The sequence below is a fragment of the Phalacrocorax aristotelis genome, chromosome 5 (genome assembly GCF_949628215.1).
Source record: "Phalacrocorax aristotelis chromosome 5, bGulAri2.1, whole genome shotgun sequence".
Classification (NCBI taxonomy): domain Eukaryota; kingdom Metazoa; phylum Chordata; class Aves; order Suliformes; family Phalacrocoracidae; genus Phalacrocorax; species Phalacrocorax aristotelis.
The window spans coordinates 21,408,349-21,428,995 of record NC_134280.1 but is presented as its reverse complement, the minus strand read 5'-3'; the positions used below and the strand labels follow the sequence as shown (position 1 = coordinate 21,428,995).

Genomic DNA, 20,647 nt, shown 5'->3' with positions numbered 1-20,647 from the left:
TAATTAGGTAGGGATAAAACCACCTTTCTATGCTATACTTCATCTGAGCATCAACATCCTCTATTTTCTTACCAATAAAAAATTATCACCTTTATCAAGCTCCTGCAAGTACGCTGCATTACAGTAAGAGCAAAGCAGAATGTTAAAGAGACTGAAAGATGCCACATTCCAGTGGCATAGAAACTAGTCTCCAGAAGTCTTTTCCTTGAGGACCTTGAACTTTGCCTATTCAAATGCAGCACCAAGGACACCTCTTCAATTTTTTTATTCCCAAACTAGCCATATATAATACCGGGAGTATTCTGTATTGATTTATTGGAATTTAGGCTGCTGCAGCTATATTGGAAACAGTACTTTTTAAAAAGTAGTACCAATGCACATGCAAACAATTTAATCTTTCTGTTCCTGTATTGCCAACTGATATACATATGTATTTTAAAAATATGAAATGTACAATTTCTATATATGTGTGTGCAAGATTGTGCGCACAGGTGAACATTTACTACTCTGGCCACAAATATCTCAGTTATATGGATCATTAATCATAACACTGAAATCACAGAATCACAGGTTGGAAGGGATCTCAGGGATCATCTAGTCCAACCTTTCTGGGAAGAGCAGAGTCCAGACAAGATGGCCCAGCACCCTGTCCAGCTGACTCTTGAAAGTGTCCAATGTGGCCGAGTCAACCACTTCCCCAGGGAGATTATTCCAATGGGTGACTGTCCTCAATGTGGAAAATTTCCCTCTCATGTCCAATCGGAATCTCCCCAAGAGCAACTTGTGTCCATTCCCCCTTGTCCTCTCCATGTGACTCCGTGTAAAAAGGGAGTCTCCATCTTCTTTGTAGCTACCCCGTTAAGTACTGGTACACGGTGACGAGATCCCCTCTGAGCCTCCTTTTCTCAAGGCTGAACAAACCTAGTTCTCCCAGCCTGTCCTCGTATGCCAGGCTTCCCAGTCCTTTGATCATCCTGGTGGCCCTTCTCTGGACCCCTTCCAGCCTGTCCACATCCTTTTTGTAGAGCGGGGACCAGAAATGTACACAGGACTCCAGGTGTGGCCTGACAAGCACTGAGTAGAGCGGGATAATGATTTCTTTATCTCTGCTGGTGATGCCCTTTTTGATGCAACCCAGCATCCTGTTGGCTTTCTTGGCCGCAGCAGCACACTGTTCGCTCATTTTGAGCTTCCTGTCCACCAGGACCCCCAGGTCCCTTTCCACAGAGCTGCTCTCCAGCCAGGTGGATCCCAGTCTGTGCTGCGCTCCCAGATTATGTTTTCCCAGGTGCATGACCTTACACTTGTCCTTGTTGAAATTCATAAGGTTCTTGCTGGCCCACTCTTCCAGCCTATCCAGATCTCCCTGCAGAGCAGCTCTCCCTTCTGGAGTGCCTACCTCCCCACTCAATTTGGTGTCATCAGCGAACTTCATCAGGCTACACTTGATGCTGTTATCCAGATCACTTATAAAGATATTGAATAACATTGGGCCCAACAGCGATCCCTGAGGGACACCGCTTGTGACAGGTTGCCACTTGGAAAAGGAGCTATTTACCACCACCCTTTGGGTGCAGCCTGTCAGCTAATTCCCCACCCACTGCACAGACCACTTGTCTAGGCCATAACGCATTAATTTCTCCAGCAGGAGACTGTGGGGGACCATATCAAAGGCCTTGGAGAAGTCTAGGTAGACAATGTCCACTGCCCGCCCCATGTCAACCAGGCAAGTCACTTTGTCATAGAAGGCCACCAGGTTTGTCAAGCACAATCTGCCTTTGGTGAAGCCATGTTGGCTTTTCCCAATCATCTGCTTCATTTGACTTGTGATGGCCCCCAGGAGGATTCATTCCATAACTTTCCCAGGGATTGAAGTAAGGCTGATGGGCCTACAGTTACCCAGATCCTCCCTCGAGCCCTTCTTGTAGGTAGGGGTAACATTTGCCTTCCTCCAGTCCTCGGGGACATCCCCGTTCTCCATGACTTCTCGAAGATTATGGAGAGTGGCCTTGCAATAATGTCAGCCAGCTCTCTCAACACCCTCGGGTGGATGTTGTCAGGGGCCATAGATTTCTAGGGGTCAAGCTCCTGTAGTAATTCATATACTAACTCTTCCTTCACTGATGGTGGGTTGGTGTTTGGATCAATCGGCAATTCTGTTCCCAAAGCCTGGGACCCAACAGTGTTGGTAAAGACAGAGGTGAAGGAGGTGTTGAGGACCTCTGCCTTTTCTGCATTGTTGGTGATTTTATTCAAGATTTTATTCAAAACCTGAATTATTTATTGTGTCAACTACAATCAAAGCTTATTGTTACACGCATGTATTGCAACTTCCGAGTTTCAACCCTGAATTACGAGCCTTCTTTGTATTATCTGTGTATTCACAATAAAATTGCTGTCTTCTATGCAGGTGGCAATGACTGATGTAAAAGGACTGCTTTCAGTCTATGATGAATAATCATCTAAGTCCTTAAACAGATGCAAAAGTTAAAAGACCAGAATAATATTGTCACCAAGCTATTTCTTAATATTACCAAAGAGATTTACTGGGTCACCTACTCCTTTGCGGCATTTTAATAAAATAGGTCCCCTACTAATACTGCATCTTAGATATAATACACCACATCAAGATTATTACATATTAACAGATTTGAAAAGTTGTGCCTGTGTAACCCTTTGCACAGGAGTATTCCATACTAGAGCAAAGATGATTTGGACCCTCACATCCAAACCATAGCTTAAACTGCACAGCAGCATTTGATAGACGAATCAGTTATATAAACATTCATATCACATGCTACAAACATGATTTCTAGGCACAGTCTAGACCATATAGATACAAGGATCACATTGTGTATGGGCAGTGACGAGGAGACTCACCTAGTCCTTGGCCCATGGTCTTAATAAAACAGCTTTATAGCTACTAACTCCAGTGGGGAGATATATATGCAGAGTTGAAGGAGGCAAACCCCTGCTTTTTAACACATGCAGATCACTACTAAAACAGTATAGCCACCTCAAACAAATATAATTAACTACAAATATAAACTGTAAATTCATTCTTCCTAGATATATACACTGCACACATAGTTTTGCTAATTTAAAATGAAATTCTTATCTGTACACAAAACCGTTGCCTAGTACAGAGACAACCTCCCCTACCATGAAAAATAGAAACTATTGCAATAATGTGTCCCATATACAATGTTCCTCAATTCCAAATAATAGAAAGCTTATTGTTTTCTTTGGAGAAGAACTCTCACCAATACAATACTGCTGACAGCTGACAGCTGCACTACACTTATCTGGGGAAAATACAGAACCTTCCCTACAGTACCTGTTTGAAATATCTTAAAAACAATTCCCAATGTTAACTACAAACAGCTACATAATTCAGATAGCTAATAGGTAGGGGCTTCCAACTGACTTCAAATTTTTACAGTGACATATAGTTTTATGTAGCTAACAAGAAGGCAAAACAGTGCAAGTTTGCTAAGTCATTCTGAGCAAGCCACAAACTGAACACCACAGAGTCCACTTTATCATCTGTTCAATTTAAAATCATCATGTTTATCTAACCATAAATTTTATTTTGAGGAACAGGAAGAATTCTTTAGATACATAACTTCAGTACTTACGGGTAAAATGATTAGAAGTGGATGGATTGACACTATCACCACTGTCAGCACTTTCACTGCTAGAAATGTCATCGTCTGATTCTCGCACAGAGGAACAAGGTGAGGAGCCATCAACTTCTTCAAACTTCCTCTTTAAAATTCCACTCATCGCTGCAATGCTGTCACATGCACCTGTAACAGGAACAGAAGCAATGAGGCACTGAAACATCCAGCTGCAGGATATGCAGTCATAATCTCCAAAGTAATTTTTACCTAGAAGTACCAATATGTTGCCACTTCTGGTCTTGAATAAACATTTAGTAAGAAATTAGATATAATTAATTAGGAGACAATGAAGCCATTGGAAAGAAAAAAAAACAGAGGTCATACTCTATCTTGACATGTATGGAAATGGTTATTTTTGCTAGAATAATGTGTAACAGATTGCTTTCAGGGTACTTTTCCCCTTTTGATGTCAACAGCATCCCTGATGTCTAGGTTATGCTGTTGAATTTCCAACAGGAAAAAATTGGAGTTTCTTTTCAAACACCCTCACTTGGTCCCTCCCTTGGCTGCCACGGGTGGAAGAAATGTTCACAATCAGGGATCTAATTAAATAAGAAGAAATAATGTTGAATGCTACAGTTCCCGTTGCCAAATATACACAATTGAATCAGTGTTCACATCACCCCTAGAAGAAATCCATCTGATAATTCCAATATTACGGACAGATAAAAGACAATGAAGTCACAAAGACCATATACCAATTTAGTGCTCAATAAATGCCTGCAATTCAGAAATTCCCCACTCCAGTCAGAGACACCAATTGCCTCCCAAACTCTCTCCTTCCCGCATTAAGAAATGAGATGCCCAATACACTCCTGAGGTTGAGTAGAAGATTATAAAGCAAAGTATCAAGCAGAAATTTAGCAGCAGAGGTAGAATATAACATGAACTGCACATAATTAAGGAGAAAGTCTACCCATAACTAACTGAGGAGAGATCAAGGACAGCTGGAGCTTGTTCAGAGGACGCGCAGCTGCCACCATGCCGCCTACAGCACTGCAGAGGCAAGCAGTGCTCGTACTTACCCAGGCAGAAAGTTTGTCTAGGATTGATGATATGCTAGACTCACCGAGTAGGACACACAACCTAGTGCTATGGACTTAGCACAGGGTCCTGCCAAATCTCACTGAAAGCAAGGAAAAGAAAAATTGCATTCCTCACTGAAACAGAACTTTTTAAATCCCTGCAGCTACCCTTAGGACTCATTAATTCTGAGCCAGCTGCATTCTGCTCCATCCAGGAAGTTGGACTAGACAACCTCCGGAGCCCCCTTCCAACCAACATTTCTACGGTTATATGTTTGAAAACAAGTAAAACTGTCAGGAAGCTAACATATGCTGGGCTAAATGACTACTAGTAAGTACGACAAGGTTAAGGCAGAGACTCCAGTACTGGCCATACTGTTTAACAATTAGCACATTTCAGAGTTTTGGCCCAGGCCACCTCGCACTCCCCTGGATAACATAGGATGAAGCAGGTGCCAGAACCATTCCCAGCAGAAAGGCTGGACGAGGGCACCTGGGTTTTGGCAGAAGGCTGACAGTTTAGCCACTGTGGACAAGAACCGTACCCTGCCACTTGGCAGCAGAAGCCAGAGGATGCTGTCCTTAGCGTGCATCTTTTTTATCTTTTTAATTAATATACAGGTAGTCTCAGTGATGTAGCTGCTATGTTCTGATCCTGCAAGCACAACACTTCAGTAGCTCCTCTGGTATCTTTGCTCACACTTGATCTAGTACCAAGTAGTTTCAATGGCTCCTATATATCTTATAGCTCCCTTCACACCCCAACACCAGCTTCCTTCCAGAGGAAAAAAAAAAAAAAAAAGTGACAGTGTGAAAAGCTTTGCAACCAACTTTCGGCCTCATATGAAACTAGAACAGGATAAGAATGAGTATATGAAGTTGAGAGCTACAAAAAAAAAATTTTAAAAAACTTGATGGGCTCACCAGGTTACAGAGTCCCTAGAACTAATTCAAAAGCATAATTTAGCAAAAACACTTAAGTGTGCCTATAGGAAATCATGGGACTGAAGTGGCAAGAATACCATGGTTTCATCCCAGTGCAACAGAAAGTTCTAATTACTTGTTTTTCTTTGCTGACAAAGCATTTTACATTGCCTGCCAGCTCCTAAGCACAGCAGGAGGGACTTATGGGCAGGTTTAAACTTGCCTTTATAAGTCAAAACTGGAAATTGTGATACATTATACAACATTTTTATAATATTTAATCACATGGACTAGAACACAACTTTCGTAATAAGGGAGTTCATTCACCTCTTAGGAAGCAAAAGCTCTGAGAAGCACATACGTGATTGCACCAAGTTTAATATCCTCTCTCCAGCAGCAGTCAGTATTTAACGCTTCAGCGGAAAGCAATGGGATGAGAAATCCAGCCACAACCACTGCAGATACATGGCTCTGCTTCCTCACCCTTGCAGTCAATTTCCCCTAAGCATAAGGCTGAAATGTTGCTATACGACAGTGCACAGCCTCTTATAAATTCATTTGACTAGCTCTCCTGAGGCAACAAGTTTCATATTAGTTTATTAGTTTATTGGGGGAAAAAAGCCACAACAAAACACATCTCCTGAAACCATAGCCACAGATCCTTCAAAATCACAGCAGTTTCGGTCTTTACAATGTTTTGGACAATAAACTGCAGCAGAAGCATGCCACTGCCTAGCAGCATGGTGTACTAGATAGAACTCCACACATACAGGTACTCCCCACAAAGTGGAAATAGATAAAGAGAAGTCACTGAGGTCCTCTTGCTGTTTTATAGTGATATTTCCGTTTCAATTGCCAACAGTGATTATATTACAAGGGAGATACAGTGCATCTGCTGACCCTGTATGGAATTAGGAAATGCCTTTATACTTGAGGGAGTGTGAGGGAAGGAACAGCAATGGGAGACACAAATGGAACTGCAGCATCGAGTTACCTACCCCAAAGCTGAGGAGACCGTCCGACCGCTGCAGTTGCCGGAAAGCACCGGGCATGTTACTGCCTACGTTCTCAACCTCACCCCTGTGCGACCCTTAACAGCCTGCCTGTGGGGAAGTCCCCAAAGCAGCGTAGCCTCTTGCTGACACTATTCTGCTTTTAATGTGGTAACTAAAGTGTTCATCAGCCAGAACAAGGAAGAGAAAGTGAACAAAAAAACTGGGCAGGTCTGAAAACGCTTGTGCACTCAGTTACTATACAAACAGATTCTTCACAATTCCGAGTTAATAATTCCCAGAACAAAACGTGGATCCCCATCAGGAGGTATCCAACTCTTGAGAGTAACGTACAGGGAGCACTGGTCCCTGATACAGCCATCTTGAGTCTGCTCTGGGAACTGGTGCCAGATTCCCTAGGGCCAGAAAACAAAAGCAGGGGGTGTGATCTGCAGTCTCAACAGGTACATGTTGCCACGCAACACAGTCCAGCCACCACCAGTAGCAATTACACCTGCTCCGTCTGCCCCCTGCAAGGGCACAGGAGCATACAAATGGTTGATTACTGTCTGCTGACTGAGAAACAGCTGCTTTCGATTGAGAAAGCAGTAACTTTTAAATTACTCCAATGCCCTTGTCTTTGACCTGTCCCCAAATCAAAGCCCCTTTCCTAGAAGGCTCTGCCCATCTGCCACCAAGCTGCCTTCTTCAAAGGCATGTGAGCTTTTTCAGGGTCTCGCCTTCTCACTTCGAAGTTGCCCTAGCACAAAGGCCCCTTCTGCACATACCCAGAAGTTACAGAGATTTGAGATGCCTGAACAACTTCAGGTCTCCCTGGGTGCCTGAAACTTGGTGTTCTTCCAAGCAAGGTGCCTAAGAACAAAATGAAAACACAGTATGAATGCAGAGCATGTTGAGAGGGAAAAGGGACAGAAAGGACGGGCCAGGCCCAAACCCATGAGTGACTATTTGTGTACCCGAAGGCTGGTTAATACAGTATAGCACTCGGCACCTGTGCACACTCTCTTTGGACTATGAATCTTGGCATTATTTTCCATCCAGTGAAAAGGTCTCCACCTAAACAAAGGACTAGGGTGCTCTCTGCTAAGCTATAGCTTAGAGGCAGCAATTACTGAACAACAGATTCAGCTCTCCAGCACCCTGATGAGTTCCTTAGCTGTTAAACTACGGTGTAAATTGCAGGAAACCCACGCAGCAGCACATCTTTACAGGAAAGATGTTTTAAGAGGAAGAGTGACCTATGCTCTGTTCTGAAAGGGAAGGTTTATGTGCCTGCCTTCAGGAGCAGGCACTGGACTGTGACTGTGGAGCATGGGGAGCTTCGACAGCAAACAGCTGAGCTGTGGTTCCATGCTGAACGGTAACCACCTGGATGTTGGGGATTAAAACATTTAATGCTCAAGCATCTAACATCTAATTGCCTTTCTTCTTATTTTTTAGTTAGTTCCTTTCAGGGACTAACCCTGAAACTTTACTCAGAACTAAAAAGACCTGTGGTCCTCAATGACCACAGCCTATCCTTACTAGATTTTAAAAAAAAAAAAAAAAAAAAAAAAGGTATTTCTGCTAAGAGTTGTTGGAAAGACAGGGCATTTTACAGCCATCTCGACACTGCTAGGGAACACATGCTCCTCCCCACACTATGTTACTGGACCTCTGTTTGAAAAACAAAGCAGATGTATTAAGTAATATGATCTCTAGGGGAATGATAGCTTGGCCTGTTTATTTTCAAAACTCTTTTTCTGAACATTGATCCCTCTCCCCTTCAATAAAAGGCAATTTGTTTCCTTTAATTTATCTCTGGCCAGCTTAAAATCAACTCAGCTCTCTTAACACCCTTAATTACATCTTTAAAACATTAAGTTTGCATATCACAGCTAATGTAATGTCAAGATCACAATTTAAATATTTAGTCAGAACTTCCCTATGAGGAAATATATCTTACACTACACAATGCTTGCTTTAATTGAGAAAGCATTAACACTAGAAATTAGAATGACAGAGTATTTAGTCGTAGCCTACATGCTGTCTTTGGAAAATATTTCCCAGCCATCATGACTTCAAATGCGGAGGAAGTGAAGTGTAAGTGTCAACAATGAGACTGCCAAGGGGGTGGTCAAAAGAAGTGGCTACTACAATTTACATGGCTAAATAATATAGGCTAAAAGTCAAGTCAAGGGCAAAGATATAAATTCATACTGCCTCTGGCAGGAATCAATTATGCTGGCTATTCTGACCTCTAAATATGTTCTTCTGGAAAGGGGAACATGAAGAGATTGCTCTTATTCTCGCACTTTTTTCCCATTTTCTCTCATCTCCTTTGCAAGTTTCATACATACCTTCCTGTATGTTTAAACTTGGTAAAAATATTTTAAAAGTGAAAGAGACAAAATGCTTTATCTGTGTTAAAAAATAATTTTAATTTTAAAAACACTTGCAACCACAGTGGTTGAAAAGCACTCTCACTCCCAGGAACTTTAAGGAAAAGCCTGGAAATTTTTAGTGGAGGCACCTCTCAAACATCAAAGGTGTGCCTAAACACGTGAAAAATTGCTTAAACTAGTCAGTTTTTGAGAATGACTATAAGGACTGAATGACAGCACAATGAAAGAGGTAAAATTGGAGAGAGAAAACAAGATGAGAAGGGATTGAAGGCTTAAGTAAAAGGTTTTAAAAAAAACCTCCTTTTCTACAGAAGTTGGACTCTGATCCAAAAACAGTAAGTTTCAAGTTTCCTTCACTGTTTAAGAGAAATATAAATGCAATCACAAAGCCATGCACTGTCATGATCACTGGAGGCCAGTTATAAAGGAGAAGATAAGAAGATACAAAACAATATGTGTGTCTTTGAAGTTGAGTGTTATCATGCAGTAGGTATTCATCTATGCTATGTATCTGAACATAGAGCTAAGGATTTGCATTAGCTCAGCTCACTTTGAACAAGCCAGCACAATCAGCAGAAACAGATCAGTTGTACTAATATACCCAGCTTCTCAGCAGAGCTAATTTGTGCAGCAGGATACTGCCTTAATACAGTTAGACCATTTGCAGTACCGTTGTGAAAGGTATTCTTAGCTTCAACAGGCATCTCTAAAGTGTAAATATACATTGCTTTGGATATCATAATAACGACGCAGTAAAGGGTCGTATGATTGCAAAAATTATGCTACTTGCCAATTGTTCATAGCTTAGCTCTGCAAATTTTGTTGCTCTGCTAGCAGGTTTTCTTTTGTCACACACTGGTAAAATTTAGTTATGTATACATGTTTACTATGCCTTAAATATTGTTAATAAGAAATCATTGCATGGATAGCATGAAAAAATAGTCTTAGCTTATTATGCACCAAATCCAAAGTTATTAAAGAACTGCCTGTGCACAGCCAGCAGCCATTTGCGTTTTAGTATTGCTGCAGCATTATACAATAGGCATGCTCAGCACGTTCCCTAATGGAGACTGTTTCAACTTTCCTCTCCTTAATTCAGCATTCAAATTCCAGCTTGGCAGATGATTTTGTCCAACCCAATGCCTTTGCCTTGTCACATCCACCCAAGAAAAGGCACATCTGCAGGAATACCTTCTCCTATGCCTATGCAAGCACTGACACAGACCTGGGAGCTCCAGGAGCGTCCAGGTTTTCAGTGAGGGAGAAGACAGAAACTGGTGCGGTGCCTCTGATACTACAACCGTTGGATCATGCTCTGACAACTTCAGTAACAAGCCATTTAAAACTTACAGTGTGAGCTTGGTTCTTTGCATCCAACAACTTACAAGCAACCAATCATAAGATTTTAGGTTGATGGGCTTTGTATTTTTTCCTTTTTCTTTTCTTTTTTTAAACACCAAAACCATAAAAAATCTCCCATAACATCTTGTTTTTATGTTTGTAATAAATGTTAAAATTAGAAAGAACATCATTAACCCAAGTCTTTAATACCCTCACAGGGCTGTACACGTTTTTAAGACACCAAGTAAATATTTGGCACAGCAATTAGTAGCAACTTGGTGATAGACTGGCATCTCTGGTAACCCAAAACACTTCTTGAGGAGGTTACTCTGTGGCTTTTTTCTACCAGGAAGCTCAAAGAAAATGGTAGAAACTAAAGAGCAGCTCAAAAATACCAGAAAACCTGTTACTTTCTTTAGGAGAAGTATTTGAGGAAGAGCGTATGAAATAGGCCACTATAAACAAAAACAGTTTTGGCAAGCAGGAGCCAACATTCAATTGCCACCAATGGAATGAATATAGCTCCACAGCATGAGAGTAGAATCATGACTTCCTTCAAGGCTTAGCCTCGGGTGAAGCCAAAATTAGTAAAAAGATGTTTAAGTGCATCTTTCTCCCTGGAGAATAGATCCAATAAAACTATTTGTACTGAAAAATATAAATTATTAATATCTACCGGAAGGCTGTAACGTTTTGAAACTATAATCTTCAAAAATAGCTTTATGGCTATAATAATTCAAGCCTTCTATCTCAATCAAGGACAATACACAACCAACACATAACGTTACAATCTGTGGATTTAATGTGCACCCATGACAGTCCTAAGTAGGCATTCAGGCCCACAAAAAGTGACACTTAAAAATAAAAAATGTAAAATTAATATTTGCTTCTATTATTTGCTTTTTGACTTTTCACCATACATGGTGTATCTGTTCAACTGAAAAAAACAATATGCTTATTTTAAAAACCCTGAAGATTTTTAGCAACAATAATGTTTCAACAATAAACACTGATGGGAGAAATTCACCCAAAAAAACCCATATGATGCACAACAAATTACTGAATGCAGGAAATAGTGAATTTATACAATACAACAACTGATAAGATTCCTCCTGCCACTGACACACATGTAGAGTGCTGACAATTCACCTTCTCTTCTAAGAATACGGCATGGTATAAATAAGCTACTTAGTTACCAGCTAGAAAATATAAGCAGAATTTAATTTCAAGTCTAAAAACAGAATTTTCTGAGAAATGAACGGAACTTGATTTTTTATAGATTTGCATCATCTGGATGGGATTACCTGGGGCACAGTAGGGAGTTTAGTTCACTGATGGTCTTCCCCAGTGTTGCAGTGTTTAATGTATTGCTCGATGTGGTTACTTTGATAATCAGGGATTTAGTCATAGTGCAAGTTTTCTTTCACTGGTGTGAACAAACAGTCTCTCTCTTTTCTATCTCACCACCCATTTGCACAATACTTGAAGAAGATCTATTACTTCTCTTTCAAGCTCAGCTGAAATGAGGGAACAGGTTAAAAAAACTAATAAGGAAAACATGGTAGACATCAGATTATACGACAGGCATTGAGAAAGCATAACTGCATAAACCTAATTTCCTTAAGAAATCAGTTAAAAAGATCAGATTTAAAATTCCCAAATTTAGTGACCATAGCATCACAGAATGAGATGGTTGACTTTTATGGAGAGACAAAATATGTGTAATCAATAAATGAAAACATTTCTCTGTAAGCCAGTAATCTTCTCAGTCATTTCAATAACTAACCACCTCAAAATGGTAGGATTTTTAAAGCACGTATTCTATTACAGCCAATCTTTCCAACAGTAACTTCATACTTTCAGCCAGCAAAAATTACACATAGGTCCCCACCTCTGCACGTGCACCTTTGTATACTCGACACAAAGGCACACAAGGGAAGGGTATATGGTGTCATCACAACATGAATGCGTAAAGCTACAGACCACAGTAAGACTGACCTAAAATTAGATCCTGATTGTGTTAAAATTGAACATTGATCCTCTTTTTTGTAATACTTTAATATCTTCTTTAGAAAATTTGGAGTTTATGGCTGTACTGACTTGGCATCACAATAACCGTGTCTAAAAATCCCTTTGAGTTCACTTTATAATTCAAAGCTGAAAACTCTTGCAGAAGGCTGACAAAAGAGCTGCAGATCTAGTAACAAGCATGTACTCATCCAATTCCCAAGGCACTCTTGTCACCAAGACAGTGATGAATCGAAACTAAGCGGCTAGCCCATTCCCATAGCATTACCTGACTTGTAAGCACCTTATGACCATTCAACGACAATTCAGTCAGATAACTCTGCTGGGACAAAATTAATTATCTGCCCTACGCTCTCCTGAAAAGCATTGCTGTGAAGGTACGTGGCTTCCTCTTTCAATCCACGGTATTTTTTTTTATCTGACATATTTTATGATATTTTGCTTTACCAAATCTGTAATTGTTCTATCTTTTCCAGGGGAGCTGAAAAGGTTAATACTCTGCAATTTTCACTTTTCCATTGTATTGTTAAAAGATGTTTGTTTAGAAATAAGAGCGGGTGAGGAGGGCATTATGGTAAACAATTGAGCAACTTAATTGAAAGCTACAAAGCTAAACCTTGAGCTACCCTGAAACTGAATGGTTCAGTATAGACTCTGGTACTACAAGAGAGCAAAACAATGGCAGCTCTGCAAGCACTCTAAATCCCCCAAGAGTCATGGGGCTTCCCCCCCAATAATAAAATACTTGAAGAAAAAATGTTTGCTTGAGACTAGCCTGCTCAGCTGTCACAGCTCACGTTGGGAGTAAGCAGTGCTGTCATTTGTTATCCACGCTAAAAACAATGAATAAATAAATTTTGTGGCTCTCAAGATTTTTTGTTTACCCTTTCACTCTCACACGAATAGCATTTACCAGAGATTACTATCGCTTAGGAAGTGCAACTGAAAACATCTGCAATCCTGCTTGCTTTTATAACATATTCATGCTACATTAAAAGGAGCCTGTTCAACTGTAATAAAGAACAGATTTTAAATCACTGAGAAGTTCATTATCCAATTCAGATCCCTATTCAAAAAACTCCAACCTCCTCCTGAAGTCACCGCAATACCAGCCTATTTCACCCTTCCAGAAGTACCAGCCAGCTGCTCCTCAGGTGGGAGATGCCCATGGGTATCGGAGGAGCCCTGGCCCCCACTCACAGGCAGCCCAGGGAGACGGGTTTGAAAAAGCAGCCCTCCTCCCCAAGCTGTGACCCCCAGCAGGGAAACATAAGCCCAGGTGCTGGTCTGTCGGTCTTTCCTTCCACACCTCGGTGCTCGTGCCACAGCGGTTGCTGCTTTCAGCAGGCAGCACTTCTGTTGCAGGGTGCCGCAGATCCCCGGGGCCAGCTCTGGACCAGCTAGCTGAGCCACTGACACCAGAACAGCTGCAGCAGCATCGAGCTCAACGCAGACCGATTTATCCTGATTTGCAGCACGGATAGAAAACATGACTTATTTATAGGCACACACAGAAATGATGTACCAGTATGAAATGAAATGTAACATGACCTCAAATTCCTCTCACTACCCTCGAAGGGGCAGCATGCTAATGAAAGCTACAATTACCGCAGAGACTTATTTACTCTGCAGCCTTACCCTACATAACGCTATCACTTGATTGCATTTCCGCATCAAAATCCAAGCACTACACGGGATGGTGAAGCTACAATCAGTAAATGATGTTCTAGTTCCCGCCCACATCCCTTAGAAAGACTGATGAGGGTCAGGCTCCATACAATATAGCCCATATTTCCTACTTCACACTAGACAATAAAACAAATATGCAAATCCCTATTTGTTATGAAAGAGCAGGATACTAATCAGCCCCAAACTGAATCAGGCCATCAAGTTAAATATTTCATGAAATTATTTATGAAGTAGTAACCAAAAGCCATCTACCTTTTCATCAGAAAGCCTAAGTGCAAGTTGTCCAACGCATTTTGACATAGCCTTGCTTCTATTTTTGCATTTAAACATACAAAAACCTGAAAAACTCAAGCAGCCCCTCCTCCTTTTACCCCTAACTTCACTTTTAGACAACTTACATATTAAGCAGATTTTCCACCAGATTTTTATGGTGACACACATTTATGTTCTTTTTCCCATTTTCCCTGTTTCATTGTGCGGAGAAAAAAGACGTGAAGCGATGGAGAACTGAAGCAGAAGTCCTAGAAATGCCAAGTTTTCTGCAGGGTGGGGGATAAGACTAGAGAAAGGGGAGATGTTGGAGAGAATTATATGTAAATCTGAAAGAGAAAAAGCCCGCAATTTTCTAGATTTTTTTTTTGTTAGCAATTATTCACAACTCCCGTTTATCACAGGTTTCACTAGAATACTGTATCCATACTTGTGGAGAAGTGGAGAAATTAAAGCCGTGCTATTTATCCCAGAGCTGTTTTAATGCAGTAAATATTTTTGGCTTGTGTGCATTTGTAGATGAGTGATAGCTGTCTTTTACCTATACTCAATCCCTTTTTCAGGGTCAAAAAAAACCTACAAAAGAGCAATGAAGCAATAGTGATCAAAACTCACCGATAGGGCTTGAAATAGCATCAAGATTTAAAGATGTGATGGTGTTTGGTGATGCTTTTCTAAGGGAGTGGCATGTTTATAATCCAGCTTTTCTCAGCATTGTAGCCAGCTCAGAACAAGGACAAAGACACATACTTACACTACGTGTAAATATATTTTTCAGACAGCATTATCAATCTTGCAATAGACTATACCTGCCTTGCTTCAGCATCATCTTCCACCTGCTTGTTCAGGGAGGAAAAAGAACCCTAAATTTCAAGGTTCGGTTACTAGAAGTACCTTTTAAGAGCAAGTAAAAGTTTCAGATGACAGAATCATCTGTTGCTGTTCTGTGGAAAACATTTAAGCTTTGGAACAATTTTCCAAACATTTACCATTATGTACCCTAAACCTCGACATATATGTCTTCAATTAATATTAAACTTAAACTTTATTATTTAACTATTGCATCTGTCCAAATCAATAAATTTTTCAATAAAAGTAAACTCCTCTTTCTGGTAAATGAGACCAAATATCTAAGATACACAATAAACATTGTGCATGCTCAAACCAAAACATTACCGAGTATCAGACTCGGGCTCCTTGGATCTAGAAGTAAATTAAGACTAGGAGAATTAACACTGAATGAGCTTCAGTAATACAGATGATCAGAATTATGTCTCTGTGTCCAAAATGTCTGATGCATGCAGAAAGGTTTGGTTCTATTTACGATGCTTAAAGGAGCTCAACATCCAGCATTCAAATTGCAGCACAAGATGATTATACAAACCATACTTTCAACAGAGTTTAGATAGGGAAAAAAGCATATTTCAGAATTACCACAACTTGGCAGCAACACAGAACACCTGTTTGCTTCAGAAATTCTTTGGATTTTCTCTTTAAAGTTCTTTGATTAACTTTATACTGGGAGTGCTTCAGAACATAAAGTGTCTGATCCACAGGAAAAATGTTTGCTTTTTTGTTTCCTGTGTGCATATATGGAAAAGGCAGGTGTATTTCAAAGTTGCGATTCATTACAACAGTGAGAATGCCGCTCCATAAGGCTGTTCCTGTTGTTATTTTAGTGCACACTATTAAATTTATTTGAGTACCTACTTACTCTAAGTACCTAACTGCCTCATAAACCTAAAGTCTGCTGTACACATTTTAGACAAATAAGGTAATTATATAATTGCATGACTCTATGCTGCTTTATCTTCTCCGTTTAAATTAGTGAAGCAACACGTTCGGTTTATTTCATCCAATGTGATGGTAAATCCTCCAGGCATTACTACAATTTTACCAGTGCTGTCCGTCGCACAAACTGCTAGTTGCATATAAGAAGTATGACGAAACAGGTACTCTAACACATCCTTTCAAATCTGTTGCCCGAACCGCAAAACAATCCTGTTTTCAGAGAGATGCTAAACTATGGTTTTTTTCTATAGCATTACTTTTTACAGGAGAAATGCTTTACTACGGTGACTGCGAAGCACCCTCACTTGGTTTTTAGTAACGTTTGTAACTGGAAAATTTCGCACTTGAAGCGACACCAAACTCCTGGCTGCGGAAGCGCGGGCTGAGCACCCCCGCCACGGCGGAGCCAGCGCGGATGTCCGCCAGGGGAGCCCCTGCCCCGCACCGTACCGCTGCCCCGCGCGGCCCGAGCCGCGGCGCTCCGCACCCGTCACCGCCTCAGCCGAGGGTCGCCGCCGCAGCAGGCGCAACTCCGCGGGCGCGGCCCGAGCGCCGCCGCTCCCCACCGGTACCTGCAGACAGCGCCGGGCACCGCCACAGCGCCCGTCCCGCCCCCTCATTTACATGGGCCCGCCCCCACCGCAGGGCATGCCGGGCACAACCCGCCGAAACGACGGCCCGCAAGGGCAGGCGCGCGCGCTCCCCTCCCACCCCCACCCCCACCCCCGTGCCCGGCGGCAGCGACCGCTGTTACCGCCGCCCACCGCCCGAACTCGGCGATAGCCAGCCCGCCGCGGCCGTTTCCAAGGAGACCCGCATTTCCCCCCCCCCACCCCCCGGCGCTGCAGCCGCAGCCCGAGCTTCCTTTTCCTCCCCCCCCCGCCCGTTTTTTTTCTTTTTTTTTTATTTTTCCTTCAATTAAAGAAGGCAGGGAGTTGGGGGGAAAGCGCCAGGTCTAATTTATGCACAGCTTGTTTCCACTCACCCACGTAAATTAGCATCACGCGCAGACACAATGGCAAAGCGGCAGGACGACACGGCCACAGTCCCGCGCCCGCCCCCCAGCCGGCCCCACGCGCGGGGAGCGCCGCACCCAGCCCCCCACGCACCGCCGGGCGCTGGGGCCGGCGGCGGCTCCGGCAGGCACGGCCCCTGGGCGCACAGGGGCAAAATAACTGCGCTCCAACTGTGCAAAGGGGGATCGATCAAGAATATGCCTCGGTTGCAATCGCAAGTTCACATGAACGTGACATCCTCCGTTTTATTTTCTGTTTATCTCCCCGACCGCTTTTCAAGGGCTCAACCTCCTTTCTGCTGGAGTATTCTCCAAAAATCAACAGATCTATTTCTTTGAGGCATTACTGACACATCTAGTTCATGACATCTGAGCGCTGGAGAGGAAAGAAAAACACTACCATAAAGAGATTTATGGATAAAAACTTTTACACGGTTAATTTCTATGGGATGTGACATGACAGAGGAATTAAACATCTCTCCTGCGCCAGGCAAACACAGGCCGCTCAAATCTTTGGGGCCAGTTTTCCAAAAACAAAGCATCATATAATACTTAACTAAGAACTACTATAGGAAATGAATACTTGCTTGAAAAATAACAACATATTCTGCATTAATATTAGAGTGAAATAAATGCAGAAGGTTAGAATGTATCATTCCTGTGTGTATACAATTGCATTGAAAATAACACAAAACACCACTCTCAAGATTATCCAAGAAAAATGTGGAGGAAAAAAACCACAAATGCAAGTGCACAGTTTGAAATGCTCCAATGTTATAGTCTTTTCAAGCAAACACAGACACTACAGATTTCCTACTGAGAACAAATTAGTCTCGAATACATAGCAGAATAATAGATTGTTGTTACTAAATATTTTATGATATTGGTAAATGATCCATCTAGCATAAATCTATTTTTTCTTGCTGTCCAGTTTTTCATGCACAACTGAAGTCTGAATTGCATAGGAAAAATAGCAAAAACATTTTTACAATGAATCTGATCACAGAACTTACACAATTTATTCAGCCTGGTATCGCACTGATGTGCATCCTTCCAATCCCATCTTACAAAACACAAAACACCCTGGCTCCACTAATAATAAGGAAATAGTAAAAACCCAGCTTATATTTAAAATACTGAAGTGCGTGAAGAATCTATAAAACAACTGACCTGTTCAAATTGTTGTTTTTCCAATCCATGCACTGTTTTTATTAATTAGGAACCAAACCAGACTGATCATCATTTTATAACGTTTGACATATTCACTGTCTTCCTAGTTGCAGCAGAATCTTCTTAAGTTTCCCAGCCCTGTGTTTTATTGCTGGTACCATATGCTTTATTGTTCAGCCACAAGAGCTTCGCTCTGCACAAAGACTCATTACCTACTGCTTGCTGAGCAGCTTCAGGCTCACTGAGGCTGCCTGTGTGATCACATGGGAGTTTTGTCTGAGAAAGCCAGGCATGCCACTGATTTCACCGGCTATGGATATTTTTATCAGCTGAGGTCTACTATGAGGAAGGAATAACAAATTCTAGAGCTCTTTACCTCATTAAGACAGCAGTTGTTATGGAAATACCCTCAACTTTTTCTTTTAATTATTATTACTATTATTACTCCCATTGTACAGGTTCAAGTAGAAATTCAAGAGAGTTGTTAAAAGTATTTTTTCCTTGCGGGACTGGCAAAAACTGTGCATTGTCTGCATCGCTACACATACAGCGCACACGGAAATTAATATTCTGAAGAGGTAATATTTTGCCAACACTTAATCTGCCAGTGTTTATCCTTTACTGAGAGGACAAGCTTCTGAATGAAAAATTGTTCCTAAATAGCAGCCCCTTGATTTAAATTTGCATCAGTCAAGGGCATTATCCTGTAATCTTTGGTCATAAAATTAGTTTTGCTGGTTTCAGTGAGACTTCCCAGGTGAATAAGAATTGGCCATTTGAGCAAGGATTAGCCTCAAATCCAAATAACAAACTATGTAGTACAATGAAGCCTAATCTATTCTTGATGATAGCTGCTGGTGGTACTCAGTTTGGGGGTTGTAGGGTTTGTTTGGGGGGTTTTGGGTTTTTTTTGGGGGGAGGGAGGAGAAGCATTTGGTTGGTTTGGGTTTTGATGGGGTTTTTAAAAACACATAATTGTAAATTTAAATAATATTTTATATTGGTTGAAAACTTAATATTTACCTAAGTATTTTATACTCAAATAAGTGAATATCAACACTGAAAATTACAAAGGTACTTACATAAAAAGATAAATATTTTATGATTTTTGTTACTTATCAGTATCAGGGATCCATTTTGGAATATTTTGAGGTAGTTACCTCCTACTGCAGAATTAATTCCCAGAACATTCTGATTTAAAACTCTTAACATACAGCTAGTGACAATAAATTAATATCTGTTCCCTACCCTGAAAACTGTTACTGAACACATAATTAACCATAATATTAACATTGCAAAGATGCAGCTATTCTATGAACTAGTCAATTATCTACAGAATAATTCATAGCATTTTGAAAATGTAAGTGGCAAAAAGAAACTGTTTTCTCATTAACATTCCACAAATGAAATACCTACTTATTCTATTTAAGATCTCCCTCATTAGAATAAATGACAGCTTGTTGCTCATTGTTGGCATTATTCTGGTCCTGTGGAAGTTTTGCCACTGATTTGCATGGAAGAAGGGACAAGCGTGACGAACAGAGATTCACGCGCTTTACTGTGTCATCATGCAAATCCATGACAAAACTCCCCATTTCTTTATTGTTCTCGGCATCTTGCTCATCGTATATTATTAAGGTTTTCTAACAGTTGATATGCAGTCTCTATGATTACACTGAATTATAAAACACAGGTAGTAAAGGATTCAGAATTACACACCACTAAATCCAGTGATTAATATCTTCTAGACTCATGTTCATTTTGTTTAATAAAAAATTCCTTTATCAAGAATGAGTGTATTTTGAAGTGCCACCATTTTTATCTACCCAAAGACATGGGCTGAGCAGATGGTTCGTGGCTGAGAACCTTCTACATCTCTTAAGCAAGAAACGCTACCGTGTATACATTAATGAGAAGAAACGAAAGCAGACTAGATGGTTTGCTAACGAACAGCTGGTTTAGCTACAGCTATGCATATTTTTTTCCCCTGGCGATATCATTGATGATGTCACAACGCTAGTGTAGGAAGACATAAACAAAAGGCAGGCATTTTTGCTGCAGTAGCACTAAAGGAAAAAAAGAAAAACCAAATGTTTGACAGATGGAAAGAACAAAAACTGAGCAGGAAGAGAGTATTATCGTCACATTTTCTGGATGTTGTTATATACACTATGGACCACTTCTCAAATCCTGAAAGGACGTTAGAGGAAAACATGTTCAAGGACACGATACAGTTAAACCAGTTAGCAGGAAAGTGCTGCTTCTGCAGGAGACAATAGCAGCAAGCAGTCTTCATGCTGTACAAAAGGCAGCC

At 41.1% G+C, this 20,647-nt stretch overlaps 1 protein-coding gene across 4 annotated transcripts in view; it reads right to left on the bottom strand.

The window, feature by feature from the left end:
• Positions 1-20,647, bottom strand: part of CSRNP3 (cysteine and serine rich nuclear protein 3) — a 113,311-nt gene that overhangs the window by 31,666 nt on the left and 60,998 nt on the right. For 3 of the 4 annotated variants that reach the window (XM_075093344.1, XM_075093345.1, XM_075093346.1), the window contains one exon: positions 3,639-3,809. In XM_075093344.1, coding sequence (XP_074949445.1) covers positions 3,639-3,809 — 171 coding nt within the window. Of the gene's footprint in view, positions 1-3,638; positions 3,810-6,630; positions 6,795-20,647 lie in introns of those variants that run through there. The other variant, XM_075093347.1, reaches the window with a different exon arrangement.